This window comes from Mya arenaria, chromosome 17, assembly GCF_026914265.1.
Source record: "Mya arenaria isolate MELC-2E11 chromosome 17, ASM2691426v1".
Lineage (NCBI taxonomy): Eukaryota > Metazoa > Mollusca > Bivalvia > Myida > Myidae > Mya > Mya arenaria.
Window position 1 is genome coordinate 7792357 of NC_069138.1, and position 19915 is coordinate 7812271.

The 19915-nt window shown below is 33.6% G+C and overlaps 1 protein-coding gene across 1 annotated transcript; it reads right to left on the reverse strand.

The window, feature by feature from the left end:
• Positions 1-321: 321 nt before the first annotated feature.
• LOC128224432 (inactive carboxypeptidase-like protein X2) lies at positions 322-7710 on the reverse strand. Its single transcript, XM_052934274.1, has 5 exons — positions 7634-7710; positions 5611-5726; positions 1938-2119; positions 827-973; positions 322-462 (listed from the first exon to the last, which is right to left on the reverse strand). The coding sequence occupies exons 1-5, from the start codon at positions 7708-7710 to the stop codon at positions 322-324; spliced, it is 663 nt and encodes a 220-aa protein (XP_052790234.1).
• Between the last annotated feature and the right edge of the window lie 12205 nt (positions 7711-19915).

The following is a 19915-nucleotide window of genomic DNA, read 5'->3' on the forward strand; positions in this document are numbered from 1 at the left end:
ATTGACTGATCGTCTGATTCAACATTGACTGATCGTTGTCAACAGGTATTGTTATTTCTTCTAAATAAATATTGACTGATCACCTGAATTAACACTGACTGATCGTTGTCAGCAGGTAATGTTGTATTGTCTCATTTCAATTCAAATAAAATAACTCTAAAACTTTAAAATCAAATATCATATAAGCAGAATAAATAAACTGTGCAGAACAAAGCATATTGGTTTATACATATTGGTTTATAAACTTCAGTAATGATTATGTGTACAACATCTACGAACGTAAATTTGTGTGATGTAAAGTTATGTTTTCCGTAAGTATGTTTAATAACATCCGAGTATGTCGAAGCGTAGACTGATGTAATTGACCCAGGTTTGTGGGTTAATGCGCACACACCGTGCGGTCACCTGGTAAGGCAGCATAGTTGTCACAATTGTATCCTTCTCTGTATTTCCAGGAAACCCCTGAATATACATCCAGTGGGAATGAGGTCATACTTGAACAATAATACTGACATCCATCATCATCATCATCATCATTATCATCATCATCATCATCATCACTACCACCACCGACACTGTCCCCATTAAAATCATCATTACCATCAACCCCATAAAAATCATCATCGTCATCATCATCATCATCATCATCATCATCATCATCATCATCATCATCATCATTATTATTATTATTATTATCATCAACATCAGCAGCAGCAGCGGCATCAACAGCAGCAGCAGCAGCAGCAGTGGAGTACAATGGTGGATTACTGCAAATGATGATGCCAATTATATTTTCACAAACGTTATGTTAATCTGAAATGTTTACCATGTCAGTTCCATTTGTGTTTGGATAGGTGATGAAAGTGACACAGTCTAGACTGTACAGGAACTTATATGATGTTATGTGATGTACTGAGAATTGTCGACCTTGAAGAGCGATGCCTGTAGCTTCAACCAAACTACTGAACTCGACCTACAAAATGTAAAATCTATGAAGAACTGATAACTTATAAATCATAGTCTTGAATCACATGGCTAAGCCCGTCAATGTTCATAGACGCATATTAAGGCTTATGATAATAAATATCATTCATGTATGCTGGGCGAATAAATAAACGTCTGACTGACGTCACGTTGAGAAGCCGATAACGAGGTATGAATATATACTGATATGTTGGTACATGTTGACGTTGTAGATGCTTCATTTATATATTGCATGAACAAAACGCAATGCAGTCGTTTATTGATGTAAATGTCGTGACGCGCAATTTCAAATAATAAAATCACGAACACGGGTTAAGCCTAGTAGCCAAAACATTTGTTGAAGGGTGCGAATGTACAAATCGAAAAACAACGCACAAAACAACGTAGACAGACCCAACATGCATTAAAACGGTAAGACTTCATCGTCTATTAGTTACAAATAACACTATTTCGAAGCCTTTTTATACACTGTATTTCAAATATATCAGGTATATATAAGGTAACACATTGATAAAACAAAATATTGTACGCATAACGCAGTATCACTCTTGTGTACCATAATTTGTTGTTGTTTTTTCATTGTAAAAATCGCCATCCTCTATTGGTTTGCAAAAACACTATTTTAAAGCGTTTTTGTGACACTGTTTTTCGAATGTGTCTACGTTTGACATTCTCATTCTATCAGAGGATTGACAATGATAAAACTAAGTGTTGTACGCATACAGCAGTGTACGGGAATGTCTTTTTTCATTGAACCCTTCCGACACATCATTCAGTCATTTATCATATATGTACACCAACTAGATTCAGATAGTGGACTATGGCAAGGGAGTTGTCTTACCAACTTCGTAGAGTAAAGAGATTTCCATAGCCGATAAAGGCACGGAACTTATGTATTTTATGATATATATGACAATGTGTCAAAAGGTGCAATTAAAAAATTAAACTCATACCTGTATGAATTGATTCTTGTCAATAACTCCAGCACACCAAGAGCCTGCGTTGGTTTCTGTAGGCATCGAATTTAAGCGGGCACCCTGTTTATCATAAAGAACGTGATACGACGACACTGTCAGCTGGAAATCTTGTACCGGGTTGGCCCCGTCAACGAGATATTCGCCATATTGACACAGACCTGTGAATTCAAAACCATTTGTTACATGTTTTAGGTACATATGGAAATAATATGTAAATTGATATAATTTTGTTACAGATACATATACTTAAGGATTGATTGCATTTTTTTTCTTGCGTTTATGCTGTATGAACTCAGTAGGGCAAGCGATTCTTGGTCATTTGCTCGCTTGCACTACTGCGTTCTCATAGCAAAAACGCAAGAAAAAATGATATCAATACTTATAATTACATTTACGTAACAAAATTCATTGCTATTAAATTTAGCAGTATCTTTTGCAATTGAGTATTTGTTCATAAAGAAGTGTAACCGAAAACATACGTTTGTATAAAATAATAGCTTATTTTTGTAACGTCGTATATCATTGGTTAAATGACGTCGCGCTTATCCAATTTGAGGGCAAAATTGATGTAAACAATGGTGTCATAACTCCTTGGATGTTCTACAATATGAACGTCAAGTTTTATATACACAAAGAACTAGGAGAATGTAAATATTAATGAATAACATTGCATAATTATGGTCTTTAAAAACATAAGGTCAATAATATTAAGTACTACGTTTTTGTTTCTTCAAAATAATCACATTTGCTAATTAAAAATAAATATGATCTAATGTTTTTTAACTGTTTATGCTCTATTTGTAATAGTAGTATGTACCCTTACTTAGCGATTTTCAAAGTCAAGATAGAATCGAATAAAATAGCTATAAGTCACGGAAAAATAGACATTTGTAGACCTCAACAAAGATTAACCTATTTTAGACACGTGAAGAATTCTGGTCAAAACAAATGAGAATGGCAAAAGTATACATTCATGTTTTCGTTTTCTAAATATTTATAAGGCCCTAAAATAAGATAATGGCCACTTAAAGAACGAAGCAAGTCGGTAATGTTCGAAGTAATTGAAAATGTTTTAAGTGTCTTAATAGCTAAATAATTTTTATTTTATTCAAAACAGGCGTTTCATTTGTTCAATCGCCATGAGGATGGAAACAAATCAATGCTTCTTTCTTTTAAAACGATTGCCAGGCTGCCGATATAGTTTATGTCAGAAAGGATTGACATCGAACCCCGATGCTTTATAAATAACCTCCGGGTGAGATATCAGGAATTAGGTCTTCGTTTTCGGGCTTCACCTCTTTTGTGCTTAACATATAAATTAACATTTCTTAGATTTAAATTAACATTCATCATCATTAATCATATTGAATTTAATATTGATGTTCATGTAAATGTAAATATTGAAATTACATTGCAATAGTGTATTGTTTTCGCATACTTGTTGCTTAGATGCGGTTGAACAGTTTCCAAGAGCTTATTATGTCTTTGGTGTCTCTCTCTTCATTGAGTATTTGAATGGTTAATAGATTTGTAAATAATGCATATGCTTAACATCGAACGATATTTGTTTATAGAGATGCCACTAAAACATAAAATAGCATATGCTTAATCCAGATGTTCTTATCATGATTTGCACATTCAACTTGGAAGTCAATTAAGCATTGCTTTGCATGATCGATTTTGCAATTTCTGTCTACTGAATAATGATAAATCTTAAATTGATTGTGAATACCATGCCTTTTTTCGTCGTAAAAATATACACATATAAGGAATCCATATTTGTTAAATTGGTATGAATCTGGTGATGATCTGAATAGTTTTTATGCCCTACTATCCACAAATGACTTTAACACAATAAGAAAATTAGCAATGTACATACTTCATCTTTTGAATTGTATCAAGGAATAAGAATAATTACACTTTTTGTACACTTTTTCATCTCATGTATAAATGTACTATGACACAACTTAAAGCATTACGTATGATGTTTACTATTTTGAAATGTACTTTGGGCCGGAAGCCTTTATTTACAAAATAAACTCTTGACTTGACTTGTAAAAAAAACCGTTAAGTTAAGTTTGCATTTAATAGGAAATAATTTGTTTTCTATCTCCTGTTGAGTTTGGTTTTCATGAAGAGTAATGGTGTGTATGGGGACGAATGGAATTAATTGCTGATATAATATATTTTATTATTTAAAATACCACTTTCATAAATGTGTTTTACAGGAATTAAAGAAGCTTCAATAATATGTATTATAGTTTTATGCTGCAAATAAAAGGTTAATGTGTGGTAGTGTTGGTGTCACAGGCAGCAGTTACGTTGACAGGACCCACCCTATCACAGGCAGCAGTTACGTTGACAGGACCCACCCTATAACTTTATTATGTTCTGTGACAGAGACAAGTTATTTGGAGACAATTGGTTAAAATAAGTTAGTTACGTGCTTTTCAAAAACACCACCCTACGTACGAGGGCATTCATATGTCAACCTTTACTATATAATAATAGTAAATATTGGGAAAAAAAAATTGGTGGAATTTTTGGTTGAAAATTATGTTTTTATGATAATGATCATGTTCCAATCATTTTTTGTCTTCATTTTTGTTTCTATTTTTTTTTTACTATTATTTTTTACTAATTCTCTTTTTTTTACTATTTTTTTTTTGGGGGGGGGGGGGGGTGGCCATAGAGTGAGTCCAGTCAACGTAACTGCTGCCTGTGGTTGGTGTCAGTTATGTTTAAACTTTGACGATATTTTATTGTGAAATGATTGTACAGCTCACGATTTAAGAGTGTGTTAATGTGTGTTGAACTACCGAAGTATCAAATGTTCGGACATTATTGTATCACAATTATCTGACTGAACGGCTTATATGAAACTAAAGGTAATAGTTATATCTATTTACTGTTAAAGGAGTTATGCGATGATCCCAATCGGAAAAATACAAAATACAATACGAGCTTGTATGAATGCGATAATTCATATTTTTACATGATTATTTTGCTGTCTCAGCTGAGTTAAACCGTTAAAAATAAGCGCATAATGTTTTCCAGTAAATAGTAAGTATATTTGTGTCGAAAACGATGTGATACATCGCTAAGTAAGATTTAATGCGTTGTTCAAAACAATATCAATTTTATGTAATAGTAAGATGCCATGAAATAAATTCTAAATAATAATAAACGGGAGGAATGAGCGTAACAGACAAGCCATCCTTATTAATTAAAAACTTGTTCATCTAGCCGACTTAAAATACTACCTAATTGACTGATAAATTTTCAACGCAAAATCTGACCCATGGAGAGTGTATCTCATGAGTGGCAGTAGCCGAGCCTTTAAACACCCGCAAAAGGTGAAATTCTTAACGATTCAGCCTAGTACATAATGATTGCATTTCTGTATTTATTGGCTTAAAATGTAGGTTATATTTTAAGTAAGTTTATTGACAATTGTCTTTTTTCTTGCAATTTTCCCATCTGGTGTCTAGCACATTTAAGGCATTGCTTGCCATCTTAAATAATGCATTAACCTAAGCGTTATATATACTTATTCTGAAAAGTAATATGACATACTTGTTTTAAAGTATCGCATTAACGTCAAAATTAATGCAGCAAATTTGCTAATTGCACCGACAGAAGAGCTTACTTTGGACCGGTATAATAACGACCTTTGTGACGTCAGCGGTACCCACGTCATCTGAGCTGTGGTAGCATGTCCTTGAAAGTTTGTCATATCCAGATATGCTGCAGGTGTCTTGACTTCTACCAAAAGAAAGAAACTAGAATGTATGGCCATGATATTACACTTGTCACAACAATTATCAATCATTACATAGATTTGCTGACAGAAAGAATAACTTAAAAATAACATACATTAAACTGATAAAACATTTCTTGTCCTCAGAGACCTGAGAACCATCATCTGAAAACCAAGGATTCAAGCTGGAGCAACAGTGCTAGATCTTAATGGGACTTGCTCATGTTTTTGTAAAATGCACTTCGTTCGTATGATGAAATAAAGTCTGGCAAATCATCACAAGTGTTAAAACTAAGATACCAAATGTTGGATCCCTTCAGCAAATGTTAATATTTGCTCAAACATCGTCTTTGGAGACAACAATTTACATTAGCGTTGATATCAGCTTTTTGCGATTTGTTGTTGTGCCATTGGTTTATTGAAATATTCTCGTGATGTTATCAATGTATTGTTCAGAGGTCAAAATATCCACCATGTTTGTTAATTTCTTGTTAAATTAGTTGTTAAGGCGAATGTATTGTTATTTTTTACCGGCGTCGGTTCGCACCCCTCTAACACCAAGGTTGATTTTTATAAACATATATACTATAATTGTATATTGTGTTCTTTTTATGTTGATATCATAGAGTAAAATTATGATAAAAATGTGTTTCCAGATTTATTACCTGGAAAACGTATTGTATGTCGAACAATATAAACGAGTTCCTTGAAAAGGTACGATGAAGTAATTTTAAGACAGTCGTCTGACATAAATCGCCTGAGCATGTTTAAAAACGATTTTTACATAGGCTAATAATAACAGTGTCATTAGAAAAACAGGGGGTAAAACACAATGAAAATAGACTAAAATAAAAATAAACAATTAAAAATTGTAAAAAAAAACTTATCCCACTAGAGACGTCCTCAGGCAGGGCCTAATAAGTGTTGGTGTGATAGTGAGGTTGCATCCTAATTTAGCCCGAAATGAACTAGTTTTTCACTCACCGTTCCAATGAGTAAATGTAAAAAATGATTGTTAAAGCTATGTTTATGCATATGTGTTCTGTCTGTAGAGTGTTACATCTGGTGTCTCTCGTTTAATGTATTTCGCACCCAATGAATGTGCCTCTAAATAGAATCCGCATTCATACTTGTATAACAAAAACAAGTAATTGCTTTACTGAGTCTGAGTCTCATATCTGAACTCAAAAGATTAGTTAATATGTTGATAAAAACCTAACAATCCTTTATAAGCATACCTAGATTTTTATATATAGTATGTATGCACTGTGCTGTTTGTGGAGTTTGTGCTGTTCTTTCATGTTTCTTGTTTGTGTTTTTTCGTTGTTTTTTTGTGTTCTATGTCTTTGGCGTTTACCCACTTCCATTACACCGGGTTTATGTTTAAACTGTTTGCTACTGAGCTTGTTTCTGTAGTGTTTCACATAAGTATTGTATTTGTAGGCTGATACTCTCATGGATAATGTTCCTCCTGTTGTTCATGTCATTCTAAACGTTTAAATATGCACTTACCTCGATGATTTGGTGCACATAAAGTAGTCCTAATTTACACTTACATGGTGGATCTCTATTCCCAGCCCAGGGGCACATTTTTCAAGCTTAAAGCACTTACCTCGATGATGTAGTGCACAACAAGTAATCCTCACGTCCACTTACATGATGGGTCTCTATTCCCAGCCCAGGGGCACATTTTCAAGCTTAAAGCACTTACTTCGATGATGTAGTGCACAAAAAGTAATCCTCACGTCCACTTACATGGTGGGTCTCTATTCCCATCCCAGGGTCATAGTCTTAAAGCTTAAAGCACTAACCTCGATGGTGTAGTGCACAAAAAGTAGTTCTCACGTCCACTTGCATTGTGGGTCTCTATTCTCGAGCCCAGGGACATAGTCTTAAAGCTTAAAGCACTTACCTCAATGAGGTAGTGGCCAAAAAGTAGTCCTCACGTACGCCTACATGGTTGGACAGTTTTCTCGAGCCCATGGGCATAGTCTTAAACTACTTACTGGAAATGTTCAACTTAAGGAAAAGTTAAATTTTTAACAGCGAATATTTAATTTACCCCCTTTTTTCATAAATTTGTCGATTTAGTTGATATTTTTATCCTTCTTTAGATTGACTTCATAGATTTTAGTAAAATACTTAGTAATACTTATTTTGAGCAACGCAAAACGCTTTAATTGGGTAAAAAGCAACATGTATTTCACCTCTATACCGACGTATAAACCAGACATTAATTAATCAAACATCATTTGTACAGGCACAATGCATACATAAAAGAAAATATTAAACAGGTTTTTCAATTGTTATACTTTTATTAAAGAGTGGTCTACTTATACTTAAAACAAAGTTAATTGCAATGCGTAAAACGTCAAACAAAATAATTGTTTACACACACATTTCCAAACAAAGTGGTAGGCATAACTTTTTGTTTTTGACAACCGAAATTCTGAATAAAACCGACCTCTATCAGGGTATATCACCACTGTAAAAGGTTTTATATATAAAATGGTCCAATTTTAACATGAACAAATTCGTTTAATTAGGAAAATTACCGAATAATCCATATGTTTATCTAAATGCAAAACAGTAGGGTCGGTCGGTAAGTATAAGCAAACCTGAAAGAAAAAAACACGCCTATATAGTGGCTGTTAATTATGTCTCAGTTCCGACACGAGTGCAAAATATTCAAACTTATTAAATACTATTGATTGATGGATATATAACTGAATACAAGTCTGAAATGGAAATAGCAAAGAACTTCTCACAAACAGTCATTTTAATTAATAACAAAACAGTCCAGGTTATATTTCTTTTGCTGCATTTATTGAACAAAAAACTGTTCAAGCTACACAAATACACCGAATTGTCTTGCATTTCAATGCCCATGCATAATTGAGGAGCATATTTGTTTTAAAATATACGTTTCCCAGTTCAATTCCGACCGTACAATGGGGACACATTGAGCAATGCATCGCAATTCAAATGTATTAAAAATTAATACTTTGGCCTTATTATGAGATTTAGCTGAATACAAATTGCGTTCGAATAAAACTAAATATTCATGTAAAGGTAACTTACTCGTTACATGCAGAACATGAAATAAGGAAAGAAACAGATAAACGACATGGCGAACAATATCTACGTTTTGATCTTAATTAGTACATTAACTGCTTTACTTGAACATTGTCTGTGTGGACAAACCGCGAAAGTGATTTGTGGAAAACAAGTGACAAACACAACAAATGTTTTGTACGGAATTTCATTACTCCAGTGCGAAAGAACGTGTTCTAACGGTAGAAGACAAGGGACATGCAACATTTCTGGATATGATACAATTTCAAGGACATGTTACCACAGTTTAGATCAGGCGGATGACATCGTTAATACCCCAGACGTCACAAAGATCGTAATTATTCCGATTCAAAGTAAGTATTTCGTCGGTTAATTTCATTACTCTCCTGCATTATTGTTATTGTGCACCGAACGAAACACAACAACCGTACTTTCTTAATTATTTTAAACCGTATACTATTAAATGCTAATAATTGTAAAAAGAACGTTAACAGTATTACATCCTCAACAGACATTGGGTGGTAAAAAACCGGACCCATCATCCAGTAGTCATGAAATAAGTAAAAAAAACTGGTCAAGGCGCACAATATCTGCATATTATTTGATTACTTCTATTATTTGCTGTATTCCAACTATGTAAATATGATCAAATAATGTTGAAGAAATAAATATTTTGACCTCGGTGTGTGTTGAAGGTCAAAAAATTAACATGTTGACCTTGGTGTGTGTTGAAGGTCAAAGAAATAAACATTTTGACCTCGGTGTGTGTTGAAGGTCAAAAAATAAACATGTTGACCTCGGTGTGTGTTGAAGGTCAAAGAAATAAATATTTTGACCTCGGTGTGTGTTGAAGGTCAAAAAATAAACATGTTGACCTCGGTGTGTGTTGAAGGTCAAAGAAATAAATATTTTGACCTCGGTGTGTGTTGAAGGTCAAAGAAATAAACATTTTGACCTCGGTGTGTGTTGAAGGTCAAAAAATAAACATGTTGACCTCGGTGTGTGTTGAAGGTCAAAGAAATAAACATTTTGACCTCGGTGTGTGTTGAAGGTCAAAGAAATAAACATTTTGACCTCGGTGTGTATTGAAGATCAAAGAAATAATAATTTTGACCTCGGTGTGTATTGAAGATCAAAGAAATAATAATTTTGACCTCGGTGTGTGTTGAAGATCAAAGGAACAAAACGTTTTTATTTGGGCATGTGGTAATTGTGAGGAATAAACTTCAATTCGGTGTATGTTGAATGTTAAAATATGTTGGTTGAATGATAAAAGAATACAACTTATTAACTTGGGTGTATGTTGAAGGTCAAAAGAATGAAACCTGTTTTCTTGGGTGTGTGTTTAAGGTAAAGGGAATAAAACGTATTAACTTGTGTGTGTTGCAGGACAAGGAATTAAACTTATTTACTTTTGTTTGTACTGAATGTCAAAGGAATTACATTTTTACTTGGGTGGTCGTCGAAGGTCAAAAGAGTAAAAGTTATTTACTTTTGTTTCTACTGAATGTCAAAGGAATTACATTTTTTACTTGGGTGGGTGTTGAATGTCGAAGAAGTAAAACTTATTTACTTTTGTTTGTACTGAATGTCAAATGAATTACATATTTTTTACTTGGTAGGGTGTTGAAAGTCGAAAGAGTAAAACTTATTTAATTATGTTTGTATTGAATGTCAACGGAATTTCATTTATTTACTTAGGTGATGTTGAAGGTCGAAAGAGTAAAACTTATTTACATTTGTTTGTATTGAATGTCAACGGAATTGCATTTATTTTCTTGGTAGGGTGTTGAAGTTCGAAAGAGTAAAACTTATTTACTTTTGTTTGTATTAAATGTAAAAAGAATTACATTTTTTACTTGAGTGAATGTTGAAGGACTAATGAGTAAAACTTTTTTACTTTTGTTTGTAATGGGATCAAAGATGTTACATTTTTTCTTGGGTAGGTGTTGAAGGACGAAGGAGTTAAACTTATAGCATTTTGTTTGTATTGAATGTTAAAGGAATTACATTTTTTACTTGAGTGGGTGTTGAAGGTCGAAAGAGTAAAACTAATTTACTTTTGTTTGTATTGAATGCAAAAGGAATTACAGTTTTGCTTGAGTGAGCATTGAAGTTCGAAAGAGTAAAACTGATTTACTTTTGTTTGCATTGAATGACAAAGGAGTTAAACTTATTTCCTTTTGTTTGTATTGAAGGTGGAAGGAGTAAAACTTATTTACTTTTGTTTGTATTGAAGGTCGAAGAGTAAAATTTATTTACTTTTGTTTGTATTGAATGCAAAAGGAATTACAGTTTTGCTTGAGTGAGCGTTGAAGTTCGAAAGAGTAAAACTTATTTACTTTTGTTTGTATTGAAGGTCGAAGGAGTAAATCTTATTTCCTTGTGTTTGTATTGAAGGTGGAAGGAGTAAAACTTATTTACTTTTGTTTGTATTGAAAGTCGAAGGAGTAAAACTTATTTACTTTTGTTTGTATTGAAGGTCGAAAGAGTAAAAGTTATTTACTTTTGTATTGTAGGTGGAAGGAGTAAAACTTATTTACATTTGTTTGTATTGAAGGTCGAAGGAGTAAAACTTATTTAATTTTGTTTGTATTGAACGTCGAAGGAGTAAAACTTATTTACTTTTGTATGTATTGAATGTACAAGGAATTACATTTTTTACTTGGCCTTCCCCCCCCCCTAGCTCAGAACCGCAATTATAATGGTTTTAAATGTATGCAGTTTTATTAGGGGTGTAAAATTCTTAACAATTTCTAGTCCGAAATAAAGCATTTTTGTTTGCGTAATCTGTATAGTTTATCTCCGATATTGACATAGAAAGAAAACTGGGAGCGAAATTTAAAGAAAAAAAATAAATATGCTATGTGACCGGTATTTTGGAATGCATTAACGAAAGCAATATATAATAAAGTAATGAACGCATTCCTTTTCGGCTTTTTTTACCGAAATTAGTGTCCAGCATTGATGGTATTTCGTTCGAAAACAACTATTGTATCGGTGTTTACATGAAAATCCACTTAGAAACCCAAATAACATGGCTTATGTCCGACCAATTGTTACAGCAATATACAGATGAAATATGAACATGTTCTGAACATGGCAAAATGTTGCAGCTGTTTCAATAGGCCAAAGATGATTTGGTTAGGGGTATATCCTTTTTCAAAAACATGTGTAGACCTTTATTTGTATGTGTCTTTATATCAGTACGTTATTGTATTCATTGGCAATAGCGTTAAAATGATATTCTGAATAAAGCTTTAATGGTTTTAGACCACATATAAAAAGACACTCTAAGATATCAACAACAAAACATATTTTACCAACGGATTTTAAAACGTTAGTGTCCGCGCCTATTTCGTAAAAAGGGGCGGGTGACCTGAACCAAAAGCCTTGGTTGTTTATTATCTACGTTATAGGAATATCTCCATTTTGAGGTTTTAACAGATTGGTTATCGGGGAAATTCGAACCATAATTATTTAAGCCTTTTTGTTTAAGTTAAAGCTTACAGGAATATTTTCATGTTTGAGGATATTTAGGCCTTCTAGTTTAAGTTATAGCTAAAAGAAATATCTCCATGTTTGAGGATTTGGCATATTACCTATCCAATTACAGTTGAAACAGCGTTGGTTTTCAAAGGATATTAAACGGAACGATGTGTGGATGAGTTAAACAAAATAATGCATTAAATAAAAAAAAATGCATAAACCTATATAGTGTGCCATTAAAACATATAGCATTTATTTTCTTCTTCACAGCTGAGTGCCAAAGAGGCGAATATCTCGTTAACGGTGTCAACCCGGTGCTCGATGCTCAGTTGACAGCGTCGTCGGTGCTTACTAACATCTACGCTCCTTCGGCTGCCCGCTTGCACACATTTCCTTCACTGACGACCGTGGGCTCTTGGTCCGCCAAAGTAAATGACGGAAACCAATTCATACAGGTATGGGTTTATGTTCGTTCTATGCACTATTCTTAGTACAAAGTGTGAACGAAATAAATTTATAATGATGATTTTATTTTTACAAAAAAGAGTTCATTGTATAGGTGGGAAAGCTCAGCCAAATGCTTTTTTATACCAGACATGGATATATTTTTCTTCCTGTCATGGGTAAGACAGCGAGCCCTAACACATGTGATAGTATGTGTATGTATTAACGAGGTATGATAAAAAACATAAATATACTTTTTATTTAATTTCAAAATGTATTTGTGCAATTAATATCTTATTACGAAACAAGTATCGAACTATTCGGAACAACTATGTCAAGTTTCATACACAATGTTTGATTTTTTTATCAAGGAATTTAGAGTTAAGTTGGAGTATCCCTAGCACAGCATCGACGTTCAGTTCACTCCTGACGTTGAGCTTTTAATGTTGTCGTCAGATGATTTTTACGATTTAACTATGATTGTATCCGGCATCCTTTTGAATATTTTTTTTCAGTTCAACACACATATCGTTCAAAGTATCGTAACGATCCTTTTTCAAATGAGGTCAGTATTCGTAACGGAATTGTCATTTGAATTGAAGTCACACTTATTGTTTCTTCTAAACAGCACGTCGTGAAGTGATTCCCGCCCGTTTAAAAGTATTTTCGACAATCGAAAATTTGTTCAATGCATGCACAGTCATTCAATAAGCGGTTTTTGTATTTCATCTATTGTTTCAGTTAACGCACTTTACAGGTGTTTTTATTCTAATCTTCATAATTATGAATGTGGAGCTCGGCATTGTTGTTTAATGAGTTCATGAAATGTGTTCGTAAGCTCTGTGATCTTGCCTCTTACTTTCAGGTCAGGTTCAATAGTTTGCTCTTCGTCACAGGTATCGCTCTGCAAGGTCGACCAATGAACACAGACCCGAACATCCCTTATCTGAACTGTTGCAACCAGTATGTTACATCATACAAATTCCTGTACAGTCAAAATTGTGCAAACTTCACTACATTTCAAAGCGCAAACGGAACAGACATGGTAAATATTTCCGTAATGTGCACATTGTATAATCATAACTGTTATTTAACTGTAACTTATATTTGATAATACTTTAGGAACGAATATGGGCATTATCTGTGGACATTGTTTGACATAAATTGCATTCGTTTTCTATAACTATCCATGTATTCGCTTATATAAATCGCTCTCTTGTGTTTTTATCCTAGGTAGAAACAAGAACATGTACCTCGCAAAGTGTTTATTTCAATAGGCAAGGAGGTGAATGAAAACGCTAAAAGCGTTAAAAGGCTGTAGGTTCAACACGCCGGATTCCTACTTGCTCAAAGCAAATGTCGAGTTTAATTCAATTGATTTTACACTAGCAATGAAATTGAATTATGAAAACTATGTGCATATATACCTTCTAGAGATAGGTTCATAAGTTACTCTTATGAAACTAGCTAATTGTATTAAGCATTCATCAATTTAAATTACCTGTTCTTAGGTGATGACAGGCACATATCGGTTGCAGTTTGAGGCCACACATTCCCATTGTATGATTTCTAATCAAAGCACCGAAAACCTTTTAAAAACGATTGAAAGGGGTTCGAATTGTAACCTTAAATGCATGGGGATTTGGGATTGATTGCACTGACTTATTGATAAAGAGAAATGCACTGTAAATTATAAGGAAGTAAATTTATTCGTGTTTTTTAAGTAAATCGTTTGCCAATAGTTCAAAACTGTTTTCAACTTTGTCGTCCATTTTGTCGGTTCCCAAAAATAATTGTCATTAAATAGGTTAAACTCAATTGTAATAATAAACCGGTTAAAGAATTTATTAGGCTAGTAATTCCGAACATGTTTTTAAAAGGGCACACAATTTTTAAGAACTGCCGGATTTAATAATTTAGGACATTCTCATATTAGGGCGACTTTCGACCGACAATGAAAATGGCTCATTCCTCTAATCTCGTAATTGGCAATTTAGTAGTCAATCAAAACGGCAGAAACTCGTTTTAGCCGACTTCGGTCATTAAGTGGCGAGTTTTTGGCATATACTGTCGTCAAATGTAAAGTATTAGTACTATAAGTGTTCCATGATCATTTCGTTTACGTTATAGTTAATAAATAATTGTTTGTATTGATAATTCTAGGTTTGTTTTGAGGAAATACTTATTTGCTGATTTTTGGACCATCTGCAGTAAAGACCCTTTTACTATCATTTTGCATCATTTTTAGCTTGTGAACAATAATTTCACATCGTGGACACCAGAGATTCGAAGCCTCCTACTGAAATATAATTTTTGGTGCTAACTTGGTGAAATATTATTCGATATCACAGTGAAAAAACAATTAGCCTCTGTGTTTTTCAGGTGTTTCCTGGAAATACAGACCAAGATACCGTTGTTACAACTCTGTTACCCCACCAGGTGACCGCGGAGTGTGTGCGCATTAACCCACAAACCTGGTTCTCATACATTAGTCTACGATTCGACATTCTCGGATGCTATTAACTATCATATTATCTTTGAGTAATAGTTAGTTGACAGGAAGTAAAGTTCAATTATTAAGAATAGACGGAGTGATCGGAGCAACACGCCCCTTTTAATTATTAAGAATTTACTTCAGGTTATCTGACTGACTTAGAATACAACCTTATTGGATGACTTATTACCAACGCTTAATCTGACACAGGGAGTGTGTGTATCGGATGAGGGACAGTAGCTGGACCTTTAAACACCCACGAAATATGGAATTCTTAATGATAAGGTCTAATCCTTAATGAGTCTCCAATGACAATGGCTGAAAATTTATATGTTTTTTAATCCCATTTAAATAAAATCGTGACGCTCGCTTTTTTCATTGCGCCCATAGCGTAGCCTGATGAATTTGGTAGCGTAGCGTTGTAAAGTTTAGAAATAACCAAAGAAAAATCATAAAAGCGGTCATTGGGTTAGTATTTCTCTTTAGTTTCTAGTTATATTTTGATATCGTAATAGTTGTATTATTGTCATTATTAATTAATTAAGCAAACACGCGTTAAGTAACCGCAAAAATGGAACATGTTTACAAACAGATTATTAATCAATATATAAGGATGATAACTATGTTCGTTCATAATTTAGTTTGTTTTACTACAAAAGCATCAACACTTTTCGAAAGTTTTAGTTTAATCTGTCTTTGTTTAAAGGCCTAGTTTAAGAAAAGTTTGGCATGATAATCCCCTGCTGTGTATCTCCTGTTTATTGCACTGGTGTCACATTAGAGTCCAATTTCCTGTGTATTCGATTCTTGACTCGGGGTCATTTAGGGTCTATATTTATAATGAAACCCCTGAAACTGCACAGCGGGATACTCAGATTTGAGAACTGATAAGACAATTAGGCAATAAGATTAAGATCAATTAACAGAGGTTGTGTACAAATACACGTTTGTTTGTTGTTGTTGTTGTTTTTTGTGTTTTTGGAGGGGGGTTGGGGGGGGGTTTGTTGTTTTTTTCGGGGGGGGGGGGGGTCACTTATAGAAGGATTAAACTAGGCCTTTAACAACAAGTATGTGGAAAGTAATACTTACTGTTGCGCAAGAGTGTTGGTTGTGTTGTATTGGACTCCGAAGTTAACGAAGATGTCCACAAGTTCACATACGCCTAGGCAGGAAATTGAACACGGATTATTTTGTTGCGGGGCGAATGTTCTAGCCACTTCGTTTATAGAACAACATTTGATAATAAACCCTGGTCATTTAAGGATAAACGTAACTATCTTCAGTGTGATCGATGCAAATATGATTATTGGGGCAATCTTATCAGCATGCCTACGGCCAAATATACAGTCGAACACCGTTGGCTCGAACTCACTTGGCTCGATTTTCTCGTTGGCTCGAACTGGATGTAAAGGATCGATTTATTTATACTGAAGGTAAAAAATCCCGCAAGACTCGAATTTGTTGAGGTATTTTCGCCGGTTTCTGGGAGTTCGAGTCAACGGGGTTCGACTGTAGTAAGATCAGAAAATTCAGTTGAATGCTAAGCTAGTATCAGAAATCGAATTAAGATCGTACACGTATAATCAAATACACCTAGGTCCGTAAAAACGTTTATGTTTCAGACTCAGGCTCAGAAAACTGATTTCTGAAATGTTTCAAAATATATATAGCATAACTTATTTTGATAAACAAATTACCTGATTGCAAAACAAAATATTTGAAACACGTACATACCTGTTTACCATATTTGCTCCTATAATAGCATTTTTACAACTAAATTAAAATTAAGCTTTCCGAGTCTGAGTCAGTCTGAGTCTCAAACTCAGACTCAGGACGTTAGTGAATGCGGGCCTAGTCTTAATTGGATCTAAGAACGATGTAGCTAATCGGATTACTTGTTATAAATAGCTGACCAATAGAGTGAATGAATTCAATGATGCATGACCGTAATATTTACTTAAGCTGAATATTGAATACCACCCCTAGTCTTTTATTTCCAGTCTAAGCAATTGATGCAAAACATATTACATTACGAACAATAAAATAAGAATCGGAAAATCGAAAGTACGATATAAATGTTGATTGATAAGATGCTTCAAAAAGACTAATACGAAGTTTCTGTTTATCTGTACGAGTCATAATATATCTCCGTATTGTACAGAACAATGTTAAAGGGCAAATTACACCCATTCGGAAGTGCCTACTCATTATTTCATGTCTTATTTCTTTTAATTAACACATGCATGCCAATGAATAAAAGCATGGTTATTCCATCTCAGACCATGGGCTTTCTACCTTACATTATTACACAAAACAAGCTGAACATGATCGATCTACTTGAACTACGTTTTAATGTTTACTTTACTTTCACCGAATTGTTTGTCCCCGTACACTGGATATTGCCATTCTACTTAATACACAGTGGTATCATTCAACCAATTTTGTTTTTCTTAGAAGCAATGGAACTTTGCTTCTAAGTTAAAAGTTTTTTTAATATTTAGTATACAAGTGGAGCTTTCTCCCCATATATGGTGTTGGGTTCTGAGCACCAAAAAACAGTGTTTTCTTGTATGCAAATTTTCATTCGCATGAGAGAAGATGATTCAAATGTATTGCTGTGATGTGTTCTTTGAAGTGAGTTTTGCTTTTAATTGGTGTGATTTGTTATAAATATGTTTATTTGATTATTCGACAAAGCGTCATGCTGCTTATAATTGAAAAAATACCAACAACATAACTGTACCATAATGTAAATCCCATGTACATAATCCTACTTGCAAATTTGCTGTTTAAATGTATATGATTATCCTTAATTTTACTTTTGAAAAAAATAACCATTTTACATTGGTATGTCAACTAGAGGAACCATTAACTATACGGCCTGGAGAACTTGTCTATGTTATCACTGTATACAATGCTCTAATCAATATTATCAACCAATTTTATTTTTCTTAGAAGAAATGGAACTTTGTTTCTAAGTTAAACGTTGTTTAATATTTAGTACACAAGTGGAGCCTTCTCCCCATATATGGTGTTGGGTCGTGAATCACTATAAATCAGTGTTTTCTGGCATGCAAATTATCATACGCAAGAGAGAAAATGATTAAAATGTATTGCTGTGATGTGTTCTTTGAAGTGAGTTTTGCTTTGAATTTGTGTGATTTATTTGTTAAAAATATTTTTATTTGATTATTCGACATAGCGTCATGCTGCTTATAATTGAAAAAATACCAACAACATCACTGTTCCATAATGTAATTCCCATGTACATAAACCTACTTGCAAATTTGCTGTTTAAAATGTATACGATTATCCATAATTTTACTTTTGAAAGAACTAACCATTTTACAGTGGTATGTCAGCTAGAGGAATCATTAACTGTACGGCCTGGAAAACTTTTTAATGTTATCCCTGTACACAATGCTCCTATCTATATTATGTTGTTGTTTTTTAAATTAATGCATGAATATATTATTAAGAAACGGCTTTTGAAAATACGTTTCCAATATTTGCCTAATTAAATCCATTCGCTTTCCTTTCCAGGTCTCCAGCACTTTGTAATGCGTTGATGTATTATGTATAATTGTTATTCAAGTCGGGAAAACCCATTGAGTTCATGTGTCTTGTAAACATATACTGGAATTTAAATAAAGATTTGTTTTCTTGTACCTTGTATCTTGTATCTTTTAAACTTTTAAATCATTTACCTTTATCATTTTCACCTTATAAATATTTACAATGGTAAAATAAAACACCACCAAAATTATAGAATCAATGATGAGTTGTCACTAGTTTCAATATAATTTACATTTCTTCTCAAACTTCATCTTTCAGATACAATGGCAGGAGGAACTTGGGACTCGTTTTTAACAACTATGATTCAAATTGCAATTTTAGAATAGCTACAGAAACAAGCTTAGTAGCAAAAAAAATAAACAAAAACCCGGTTAAATGGCACTGGGCAAACGCCAAAGATATAGAACATAAAATTACAAACCAGAAACATGGAAGAACAGCACAAAACTCCACAAACAGCACAGTGCATACATTCTATATATATATATATATAAAACAGGTATGTTTATCAATAATTGTTATGTACAGCATTGGAACGGTCAGTAAAATGTAAATTTACTGGGGGTTTAAACCAGTTTGTGTGCACAACCTCACTCTAATCCCAGCAAATTCGAATAAAGTAATAACGTAAATGGTTGAAAGTCATCAAATATCCAGGTGTTTCGTAAACATTTGCCCTTCTAGGTATTGCCATAATCTTGTTGATAATATTCTTTTATTTTCTATTCATATATAAAACGTAGGTGTGTTTATCAAGTATTGTTAGGTACCGCCTTGGGACCTACACTTAATCGATCGTTTGCTCAAAGCAATACAAATAGCCGGACGGTGATATTGAATGGGACAATTATTACGATCGAAATTGTTGGAGATAGCTAGATAATTTCAATACATTTGTATTTCCTAAGACCAGCAGATATTGACACTCAGCAAATACCTTTAAAATAGTATGTTACATGTATTTATCATCAGGCGTGAAAAATAGTTTTTTTCCACCAACCCGACCGACCCTATTTTTTTCCTTCCGACCCTACCCTACAATGATGTTAGTATGGATTAGTATGTTTTCCATCCTCGGCACCCCAGCGTATGATTACCTATATGATACCCTGGGGA

Coding starts and splice junctions, on each gene's coding strand:
- LOC128224432 (XM_052934274.1), bottom strand. CDS start 7,710: ATGCCCATGGGCTCGAGAAAACTGTCCAACCATGTAGGCGTACGTGAG. Junction 2,120..5,610: donor CGTTATTATACCGGTCCAAA/GTAAGCTCTTCT, acceptor TTGAATTCACAG/GTCTGTGTCAATATGGCGAA. Junction 463..826: donor ACACAAATGGAACTGACATG/GTAAACATTTCA, acceptor ATGTATATTCAG/GGGTTTCCTGGAAATACAGA.